This window comes from Psittacula echo (assembly GCF_963264785.1).
Source record: "Psittacula echo genome assembly, chromosome: 1".
Lineage (NCBI taxonomy): Eukaryota > Metazoa > Chordata > Aves > Psittaciformes > Psittacidae > Psittacula > Psittacula echo.
In genome coordinates, this window is record NC_137735.1 from 147,372,138 (window position 1) to 147,384,149 (window position 12,012).

Here is a 12,012-nt window from a genome sequence, read left to right on the forward strand (position 1 = left end):
TACAAGGATGCTGGGGAGGGACTCTTCATTAGGGACTGTAGTAATAGGAAAAGGGGTAATGGGTTCAAACTTAAACAGGTGAAGTTTAGATTGGATCTAAGGAAGAAATTCTTTACTGAGAGAGTGGTGAGGCACTGGAATGGGTTGCCCAAGGAAGTTGTGGATGCCCCATCCCTGGCGAGGCCAGGTTGGACAGAGCCTTGGGTGACATGGTTTAGCGTGAGGTGTCCCTTCCCATGGCAGGGGGATTGGAACTAGATGATCTTAAGATCCTTTCCAACCCTAACTATTCTATGATTCTATATTTGAAATATGCCATCTCTAATGACACAGCTGACTTGTCAAGGCATTTCCCTACAAATAGGAAAATATGTTTTATTACAGCCAGTTATTCCAAAGACACTCACTGAGATGAACTTGATCATAGGGGCCATCTGTCCTGCAAGGCTCAAACCCAAATCACTGTTTAACACCTATGCAGTTACATGGACACGAGGAGTTATAACTCATTGGACACTGGTACATCATACTGCAGCTTCAGCTGAAGTTTAAAGGAATGCAACAGTAATAATAGCTGAGACTGATGCTGCGTGTGTTGGAGTATGTATGTATGTATCTATCTGTCTATCTATCTATCTATCTATCTATCTATCTATCTATCTATCTATCTATTTCCAGCACACCTCCAGTCTCTCTACTTGTAGCTGAAAGAATACTCTGGTTACAGGCTAAACTCTGTGTGCTACTGAGCAGATATTGATAAGGGAACACCACTTCTTAGTGTACTTGTTCCCCAACCTGATTATTTCAATCCTAGTACCAGTTCCAGGGTCATTCATGCCTGTATTAAGAGGTGGAACTCACCTTGACAGTTAGGTCCTTTGCTATTTTAATGGTAAGTAATGGAACTAAGGTAAATAAACATATGGAGGGAAAAATTCTGCATTATCAATCAGTCTTAATATAGTAGGAACACTTCAATGGTTATTCAGGCAAAATATCACAGCAGACATGATAAATCTAGAGTAAACCATTGATAGCAACACATTCACTGGAATTCAAACATAGTAAACTTTTTTATTGTCTTAATCTGTGAATGCTTCCATGTCGATCTCAGCTCTCCTTTTTTGCATATTTACAAATGCTAGATGTATTTTAAAATTAAATAATGAGAAATGTACATTGGCACCTGCTTTAGTCTGCCTATGTTAGCTTTCCCTTTGTTTATTCCTAAAATTACGTGTATCATATATAGTGTTGGAAAAACTCGTTCAAATAACTCCTTTAAATAAAGATCAATTTGCCAGTGACTTTGTACAGACATGTATATGTACATAGACATGTAAAAAATAGAAAACACAGGAAAATTTCCACTTGATACAATTGAAAAACATTAAGATTTGGAAAACATTAAGACATCTGGATGTACAGCACATGTAAACCCTTTTGTGGTGAAAGCAGAAGTGATGATTTGCACATTTGCCGATATCAGCTGCAGGATAACAAAGTCAGCTTGTTCCTTTTCATCATTATATCTGATGGTTCAGCAATAGGCTTTGATTAAAAAAAACCCCATAAACATAAAAACCCAGTTTATGCTTTAAAAACAATTGTGTACAGAACAATAACAGTAACAGCATGTGGATTTAAATGAGCTACACAAAAAATCTTAACAGAAGCAGAATTGTAATACACTTATCGCTGATTATCTTAATAACAAAGACTGCATTTTGCATCTACTAATATTAATGACATGATATTAAATCCTTCAGCTTTAAGGTTGTGCAGCCCTGGAGTTCCAGTCTCGAGATTATATGCCATTTGCATACAATTACATTCCTTACATAATCATATTGCTCGAAAACAAATGCTGACATTTTCAGTATTTATGCACAACTCCTGACCCATCTTCCATGTAAAGCTCCTCCATACCAGGGAAAATCTTACATGTAAAGTCAAGGACATTTACTGTAAGCACAGCAGCAGCATATTATACAGAAACAGAAATAATCACACTGACTGTAATGTCTGTCTGAATTAGGAGCTTTGTAAGTATAGCGAAAAGTCTCCTAAATTAGATACGCCAAATCCACTTTTGGGGGATCTTCATATTATCTAGGGAAGCCAAAATCCATATTGCATGACAATTCCCATCATACCTCTACATATCTTATCTGAAGCAAGAATGCACAAAACTTTAGCTGGGGATACAGACTGTGGTGAGTTTAAGGATCTTTGGCAAATCCCAAATGTGGCGTCATGAATTTCTAGTCCTACTTCTATATAGGAGTAGGACTATATCCTGTGTGCTACTAAGGCCTGTAAAATGTTGATTAGTTCTGTGATTATTTGTTCATTCGCTGACATTGCTTGCAGCTTCCTTTCCCAAAGACAGTAGAAGTTAGTGGAGGATTATATGTGAAATTGTAGGAGGAAGCATGCCTCAGAGCTTGGTAGATCCTTCATTAGACTTGTACTAACCTGGCTCTGACTCCCTTCTCTAGCCCATGATGGGAGAGAGAGGTGTTTTAATTCCCTGCTCCATGACTGGATTCATAAAGATACTGGATATTAACTGCATAATTTGAAGGCAGAACAGTCTTATGGGTGCCATTAACCCATCACCCAGATGCTAAGCCTCGATCATGCTTGGTTTCCCATCACGGCAACACAACTGTGAATGAGTGTGCTTCCAACGCTGTGGCAGGAGATTGGCAGACAGTTTCCCCCTGCAGTGGTAAAACCTTTCCTCAGGGTTTCACCCAGAGTATGTCTGCACACATCAGTGATGTAGCCGGGCTACAGCATGAAACTGGCATTCAGAAAACGTCTTGTCCCTGCTACGAATGAGACACAGGCAGTACATTATGCTCCCATCATATCATACATTCCTCATGACAGATTAAAAACCAGATCCTAAACTTCTTATGTGTGCTTGCAAAGGGTATTTTTCTTCCATTTGTGGTTCTGGCTTCACATATTGGCAGTGTTTTATAATAAATCATTAAAGAAATGGCACTTCCATGCTGGGAGAATACCTGCTTGGCTTACAAGCCAAGGTAGACACTGAAGCATGTATCTAAGCAGTATTCCTGCATATGGCCACTCTCCTAAAGTGACACCATAAGTAAGGGTTATGTTAACATATTCACTATATTTACATGTTACGTCAAGACAATTATAATCAGCCTCAAGTCTAAGTAATCTATCTCTAGATTAGCTTTAGAACATGCAAAAAATAGAGTAGACATCTGTTCCATCTAAGATACAAAGAAGGAGTGTTTTCACTAAAAACTTGTCATCCTCAGTAAAAGGCTAATAGGCATTTTCAAATTGTATAAACCAAATAGAAAAGGTTTGATACTGAAGAGGAACCCATCCACATAAAATAAAACTCTTTAAAATGGAATGTAGCCAGTTTCTAAATACATTCAAATATTACAGTGTCTCTATAAATAGAAAACTAGATAGTGCTGAAGAGCTAAAGCAGTCCTTTCCAAATAGTTCAAGTGTATATATTTCTTTCTCTTTACTGTCATTAATACACAGTTGCTTGAGCTGCAGCTGTCCTAGCCTTTGGCAACAGTTCAAGTAGCTTCCCCTCTTCTCTCCTTTGCAAACCTCCCTCTTCTATTTTGACACCACAGAGTTGCCAGGCATACCTTGATTTCATAAAGTTTTAGGGAAAATGCCACATGTCCCAAACTGTTGGTGTCTGTGCAGCCAATCGAAGAAACACGTCAGAAATTCACCATGGTCTTTCACTACTTTCAGTCATGTAGTGGCACATCTCGAGTCCCAGCGCTATATTCAGCAGAGGCTATGTGCTGACAAGCTCCCTCTTACTTACACAGAGCCTGCTGAGAAGGATTTCAGAATAAACTTGATTTATTGGACCTCGGACATGATATGGGGACTGTGAATTTGTTGCATAGTCTTGCAGTTGTGATGGCTTGCTTTGACTGCCGAAATATTTCCCCAGTGTGTAGTGCCTTGATAACGTCATTGTTATGTGTGGACTTTCTTCAGAGGGATTGGATTTCACCACCTGCAAAAGAAGTGACATATGTGAGTGCTTTCTGCCTGCACCTAGAAAGATAGATACACAGCTGTGTGTACAGAAATGCTCAGACAGTTCTCCACAAAGCAGATCCTGACACTCTTACCTTGAGCTGCAAGCTGCTCACAAACAGTATTTTAGTGAGCCAGCTTGTTATGTTACATACTAACTAAAGTGCAAAATTTTATTCACTTGAGCCTTGAAATCTAAATGTATAGGCCCGTTATACTCAGTTGGTTGATTCTGTAATGCCTTTGTGTACTAGACTCTGTTCTCTTCATCAGGGACAATTTATCTGAACAACGAAATTCAGAGATAATAGCTTGTCTGTATATTTACCATGGGAAAAAAATAAACTTAAGACATCCCTGACTTGCAGGAAGGTTTAAATCCTGCTCTGATCCCAAGCACCTGAGGAGCACATGCTGTGTTTCAGCTGTGATTCCTGTGAGAATGTTTCACTCTCAGATCATGCTGTAAACCTGGCCCAGCTCCATGTTAAGATGAAAACACTCACGTGTCATGTTTCTTCAAGAAGGGAGTTACAGTGCAGTTTAACATCCCTTTTCCCAGGGCATCACCCTCATATAACCACAATGTGGTTCAGTGACTTACTGCAGAAGAATGCTCCTCCTTGTCTCCCAAATATGCATATATTTTTGGGATTATCATGTTCAATCTATATGGAATAAACAAATGGCCATGGGACTAATGAGAGAGAAAGTGAAAGGTAGGGTTGTCAGGAGCCTAATGACTGGGGGGATGATCTCCTGTGAAATGCTGGAGGTCACATCTCAGTGAAAACAGAGTCATTGATGAATAATGAAGCAACTTCAAGAGAGACAAAACTTCAGCACAGATGTAGGACAAAGGACCCTGACCCTGGCATTGACAAATGCAGAGAAAGCAGAAAAGCGGCCAAGTGGTTAACCTATTTTCAAAATAGTATGTTGACTTGATAGCTCTGATGCCCATCAATTTTCTGACTTGGTCAATCACAGCGGACATTTGAAAAGGCAGACTTCATTTATTAATGCACATTTTTATGCAGAAGCATATTAACTTTTTTAAAAGATCATGTATATTTAGGGTTACTGAACAATCAAAAACAATGTTCATATGTAATGAAGGTCATAATAAATGAAACAATTCAAACAAAATTAAATGTGAAGGATTAACATGTTCAAAGGCTTGAATGACTGGACAAAAAGGCTATGAGGGAGCTGGCTGAACGAAAAAAGACCAAGAATTATCCATATAGAAAATTAATATATCCTCTGATCAATTTGATACAGCTAGGCCAAGGGCTGTTATTTGTTATCATGCAATTACTGCAGGTTCATTTTTCTAAATTAATGCCTTAGATCTTACAACTATTTCAGAACGATGCCACCTTGAACCAATCACCCAAACTGCATTCCTGTTAGGCATAATCTCCCAGGAATGCAATCTGATGTTCATCCAGCAGCCAGGTACTGAGTGAGATACCAAAATCTCAAGGTTGCTAGTTTTTATGTTGTGACCATGAAATCATTGCCATTAAATTAGGAAATAAATTTGAATTAAAATATGGGTTCCATAAAGGTCTTTATAATTGCTGGCCAACGTACTTCTCCATGAGCATTTGTGAAGAATGAGGTAATTAAAAAGTTGGGTTTGCATGTGTGCATAGACCTAGAAGGATGTTTGGGCAGAAAGTGACAGACATATGAAAGATCGTTTGTCCTAGATTGATATAATCCCTTGGCAATCTGAGTGAAGATTGTAGGGTCTACAGAGCTGTGTATTTCTACGCTATCAGGGTGACCCAAGGCCCTCTGAAGTGGGTTGGTGGGAACTCACAATAATTTCTCAGGACAATCAGAAGAAGTAGTTTTCTGTTTGGCCAGCTAGTGAGAATTCAACAAGAACTGCTGAATGCATTTCAATTCTTGCTTTCTGACTGCACAGAATGGCCAGCCCTCCATTCCCGCATGGCCGTGCTTTAGCTCAGATGGCATTTAAGGAGGGGTGCCGCTTTCTGCGAGTTTAGGAATAATTTTTTTTAAGAGAAAGAAAGTGAAAGTACAAAGCAGTAGAGTTAATCTATTTCATCTGGTTTCCTAAAACATGAAAAGTGCTGGTTTTACACAGTGTTCTTGGCTCTGTCCTCGACGGCAAAATGCCATTTTCCTAGTGCAAACTGCTTTAGCACCTGATGAAACTCCACTTGCCAGGATGCAGAAATAAACTGATGACAAAACTGTTAAAACTAATGAGGTATCAAAAGCATTCAAGGACTTTCTTTCTGCTTTCCTCAAGGATCAATTCTGGTTTTTTGGTGGCTGATGGATTCTCCCGGGCACATCTATGCTTCTTTCAGGCACAACGACCTCTCAAGCCTCATTAACAACAGCACCGTGAGCCAAATTCTCCCCTGATCCTCCCCAGAAACACATACTCTCTGTTGAGATTCCTCTGGCAGGGAAGCAAGGACAAATCTGCACATGAGCTCATACTAAATGATGGAGGAGTGCCTGAAAAATGCTGATGACTGATCATGCCCCGCTGTTTTCCACCCAGTTCCATACAAAGCAACTGAAACATTTTACTTTGAAGCTCCCTGTTTCACTTGAAAGCTCTGTGGAAATGGTGAGCACCAGCAATGACCCATGAAGACATCAACATCTGGGTTCTAGACAAAAAAGGGTCAACATAGCTGTCTGAGTGAAATGGAGGGAGGCATTTACTCCACAGGATTATTTATCCATTGCATAAATATCTGCTCGGTGACTTCTTCCTCTTTTCCAGCTCCATTTGGACTGAGCTGTGTTCGTGCCTCTGTCACGTACTGAGCAGAGTAGATTAAAGGATTGGTTAACTAACTACGCCTGCTGCGTTTGGTCCCAAAGCAGGACAGAGGCCATGGCAATAGGCTGCAAACATGTGAGTTGCTGAGAAGACTGAGGTGGAAACCAGCTGTGAGGCTGACACACAGCACATGAGGTCAGATGGGTCTGATAATGCTCCCACAACTGTGCTTAGTCCCAGTGAGCCTCATACTGGAGCACGGCCCCAACCAATGGCAGCTCATTGTCTCCCCACTTTCTTTTGGAAACACATTGTTGCCTGGTATTTTGCTTCTGATATTATGTCTCTGTGATACTTAAGGAGAAAAATCAAAGCCTTATAGTTATTAACATTTTTTATTCTGCTTTATGTAAAGGTGATTGCTGTGGCTGACAGAAAATAGTCAGGATTGCTATGCTAGTCCTTGGCCAGCAGGCACCACAAGGACACTCTGGAGCCTATGCTTGAACTTTACTATCACCACCAGTGAATTTCAGTTTGTTTTGTTTAAAATACTCCTAAGTTTAATTAGCCACAGTATATTTTGTTTTCCAGTGTATGCTGTGGGTGCCTGATGAAGGAAACCTTATTTTTAGATTTTTGCTTTTTTTGACTTTTAATGGAAAATATATCAGAGCTGTCCTGACATTTCTTCACAGCAAAAATTGGTGCTTCCACTTCAATCTTGGTCTCATGGCCCACCTTTGTACCTGTGAAGCTTTATGGAGCTTCTGTGCTAACCCTGCACAAGTCCAGGTCCTGGGAACAGGCTTGGCCAAGAGTGAGGCTTACACAAAAATAGGCATGACTTCGCAAAATAAGCAAAAGGATTTTATCCTTCTCTTGAGAGATTCAGAAAACATTTGGTGGTATCTCTTATTTGAATTAATTTATTTTGATGGAAAACAAATTCTAAATTCATGCTGGAAAAATGCTGGCCTTTCATTTGTGTTGGTGATAGTCTTTGTTAATACTTATGCACTTTTGACAGCTCTAATTTTCTCCAGAAGACATAACTTGTGGAGTTCTGTTTTCTAAATGACACATCAACTTGCTTGTGTCATTTTTAGTCTGTAACCAAAATCCTGAGATTTCTTCTAAGTAGTAGCTTCTTACAGGCTCAAAGCCCCCAGCTGACTGTGGAACACCATAAATTCATTAACTCTTGATGTCAAAGAGACATCTTTCATTGTATCCTTTTTTCCTTTCAAGCTTTTTTGGTAACAACTTCTTCTCATTCTATATTTCATTCTATGAAAGAACTTGCACCTGCCATGCCTAGTTTGATCACTCAGAGGGAATGCAATCTTCCTGAAAGATACGACAGTTCAAATTTTATTGCCCTAACAAGGTTTTAACAGAATAAATTGTGGTAGTTTCCTAGTCTTTTGTAAAAAAGACAACCCAGATTCGGTTAATAAATGAAGATCCTTGTAGCTTCACAGGCAATCTCTCACTCTGTGAAACATGACTTTAACTAAAGAGTTAACAGAAGGCTTCTCTGTCCTTATATCCAGCAATGGATTGAGGCAGGGGGCTACTGACAATGTCTGAGTGCATGATTCCAGTTTTCACTGAAGAAATATTTTTACTGTGAATCAGGAGTTAAGTACCTGGAAAAATATGAGCCTCCTTTATTCATCAAAGCTTTTTCAGCTTTCCAAAGGGAGTAATGTAATATTCATGGATCTTTTCTGGGGAATGAATGATGTGTTTGGATTCTCAGCAGACTGACCACTCATAACAGGAACCTGGGAACTGGCCTTTTACACCAACAAACTGGTGTCATGAATATGAGGAAGAGCTTGGCTGGAAGCTGTAGGAAAATCTGGTGGTGTCGGTGGCAGTTCTTTTAACTATCATATGCAAAATTACTGTCATCAGCCTAATGGTAGAGGGTATCTGCTCACTTGGCTACTCAGCAATTGCACCCTGTTTTAATTCAGGGTCACCTGCACTAAACCAGGGATGCACTTCTTCATTTGTTATATATACATAAGGTACAAGAAATTCCAAACTGAAACAGATCCTTCTTTTGCTGATGGGGAAGTGCATTCATTATAAAAAGACATACCACATACTCAAAATACATCTTAAAGGAAGCCAGTAAAACTTTAAATATCTTGTTTTTCAGACCCTTTACTTTCACCAGTTTGACAGCCTCTTGGCTGGTTTTGTGCCTAGATATAATAATGTGTTTGCTTATTCATTTTTGTTTTAATCCGTGGACTCCTGTCATTTGTAATATATTGTGAACATTCCTTGCCAGAGCTTCAAATGAACAAAATAATATATTCTCAATTGCCCTACTCATATATTTTCCATGTCTTTGTTTCTCCAAGCCAGTAATTATAAAACAGAAGACAGAATTTCTGTCGATTTCTGACAAAAAAGGAAGGAGAACTATGCGTGTCAGTGACAAGAGACTTTTACACTTTTATTTGTACAGTCAACCACTATAACTATTCCAGATAAATCTTTCTCAGACATATGGAAACAGATCTAAAGCAGTAAGACTGGTCTTTCAATTTTAAGTTCCATTTTAGATGTACCTATGGTTTGATGGGAGTCTGCTGGGCTGCTCAGTTAGGAAGGCTTTAGACAAAAACCTGTGTGACTGAGGTGTGGCAAAAAGATAAACTGAGTCCATACACAAGTAGTGTCAATACAAAACACACAGCAAATAATACAACAACCTGGAAACCATGCAACATCCTTTGCAGAGGAGCATGCCTGGTTTTATTTCAAGGAATCACCACTACAGCAGTTCAGCCTATCCTTGGGTGTTGTTGCACTCTGAGCAGCAAGGGACAAACGTCGCTGTACAAACTGCTATCCCTGAGGTTTAAATTCAGGCCTTTGAGTCACGGATGCAAACCTCATTCTGTACAGTTTTGTTTCTAAGCAGAAAGAAGGCAGTCAAAATCTCTCTTAAATACCTGGGAATGATATAGGTGTAAACTATTACCTCATGGAAATGGCAGCCACACTTCCCTTGCAGGAATTCTTTGTAACGTCCCATGGTGATGACGAAGGTGTCAACAACTTCATAGCCAAAATTTTTTGCTGTATCCAGAATAACCAAGTTTTCGTTCCACAGGTTTTGTATTTCTGCCTGCATTCCAGACAAAATATTGCAGAAGGACTGTTTAAGAGTTACTGCATTTTGAGTAAAGGAAGTATGGAATCATAAAATCATAGAATAGTTAGGGCTGGAAAGGACCTTAAGATCACAAAGCTCCAACCCCCCTGCAGGGACGCCTCACATTAGACCAAGTCACTCAAGGCTCTGTCCAACGTGGCCTTAAACATTGCCAGGGATGGAGCATTCACAATGTCCTTGGGCAACCCGTTCCAGTGCCTCACCACTCTCACATTAAAGAACTTCTTCCTTATATCTAACCAAAATCTCCCTTGCTTAAGTTTAGACCCATTACCCCTTATCTTGTCACTACAGTGATGAAAAGTCCCTCTCCAGCGTCCTTGTAAGCCCCCTTCAGATACAGGAAGGCTGCTATGAGGTCTCCACGCAGAGAGCCTGGACTGAACAGGCTGAACAGCCCCAATTTTCAAAGCCTGTCTTCATATTGGAGGTGCTCCAGCCCCCTGGTCATCCTCATGGCCTCCTCTGGACTTGCTCCAACAGCTCCATGTCCTTCTTATGTTATACTCCAGACATGAATTACTACAAATTCATTCTTGAAAACAGCTATTACTCCAATGCTGTTGTAGATTTTTGCAGGAATTATAATTACTTTTCAGGAGTTGTGAAGCTTCTTTCATATGAAGATTTCAATGCTGTTCATAATTATTGCATAACTGGTTTTAATATCTACTTAGCTAATGTGAGGCGTGAAAAAAAAAAAAAATCCTGTTATGAAGTTGTCTGTAATGAATGGTGAAATTGTTCCTGTAAATTAAAATTCATCTTCAAATCAAACTCATTGAGACTGTTGCCTAAAAATGAGTATAGAGCCATGGACATCTTAGAAATGGTTACACTGAAGAACAGACTGTTATTTCTAAAGATGATGCAGGAAGGCCAGGAAAAGAAAAATGTTAGCCATAAATTTGGCAAAGTGGTGGATTTGACATTGCAGACAAGAAGGGCTTTGGGAGTAGCTGGCGTAATCCGGAAGTCCAGAGCACCCAAACGACATGCATGTGATTCCAGTATTGAAAGGGAAGAGAACGTCAGTTATGCTGGTCAATGTAGTTGATTTCTGGAGTTTCATAAATTTACTGGATAAAAAACAGAAAAAGGTAAACCTGGGAAACCATAATACTCCTTCTATCTTTGCCTCACCTTCCTTTGATCAAAGTTCTGCTTCTTCTTCCTAGGAGTGAACTCTGCTGAAAGCCATGGGAGAAGCCATGACGTTTCTTCATGTTGATGCCAACAATTTCCCTACTGCATCCTAATTTGGTCATCCGGATAAATTAAGGAAATGGTTGGAATCAATAAGAAGACATTCAGTAGAGACAAGGCAGATAGTACTAACTTGGACACAAAGAATGGGGAAAATATGACAGGGCAGTCTCCATAGCAAAAAGAAGGGTGAGAGTAGCAGTAGGTCCTACAACAGTGTTACGGTTGCAAAAAGATGTGGGCACTAGTCCCCAGTGTGATATGAGTGCTATATTTAAACTATGAAAGCAAATAATTTTCTCTTTTCAACACCTGTGAATAGCTGGAACATTACACGCAGCTCTGGTAGGCACCATTTATTCCATTCTGCCCTCCAGCTCTTCCCATCCCTGTGTCATCCACATATTATGTATGGATGGTTCAATAGAGAACCACCCTTCAAATTGTAAAAAAAAATATTGAATTGAATGAGTTACACGGAGCATTGAAATGGGCCCATCTGTTACTCTGAGAGTCTTGGATATGATTTAAACTGACTGTAACAACCCATTGACATACAAATAACAGACTAGATTCACCACTACATTCCAACTGCTCTGTAATGTTCTGGTTTCATAGGCTGGTTAAAATGGATTTATGGATAGCTGTGCAATGCAGCCAGACCAGTAAATCTGATCCAGCAGTAACAATGGAGGAAGCCTGAGGAGGGCCCATTCTCGATGTGGTATGAGGAGAAATCTGCCTATCTCTGGCT

The 12,012-nt window shown here is 39.7% G+C and overlaps 1 protein-coding gene across 1 annotated transcript in view; it reads right to left on the bottom strand.

Moving 5' to 3' along the window:
* Positions 1-3,820: 3,820 nt before the first annotated feature.
* CPED1 (cadherin like and PC-esterase domain containing 1) overlaps positions 3,821-12,012 on the bottom strand; it is a gene marked incomplete at both ends in the record, with an annotated part of 153,978 nt that continues 145,786 nt past the window's right edge. Inside the window, 2 exon segments of the mRNA XM_080626642.1 lie at positions 3,821-4,048; positions 9,858-10,004. Coding sequence (XP_080482768.1) covers positions 3,821-4,048; positions 9,858-10,004 — 375 coding nt within the window.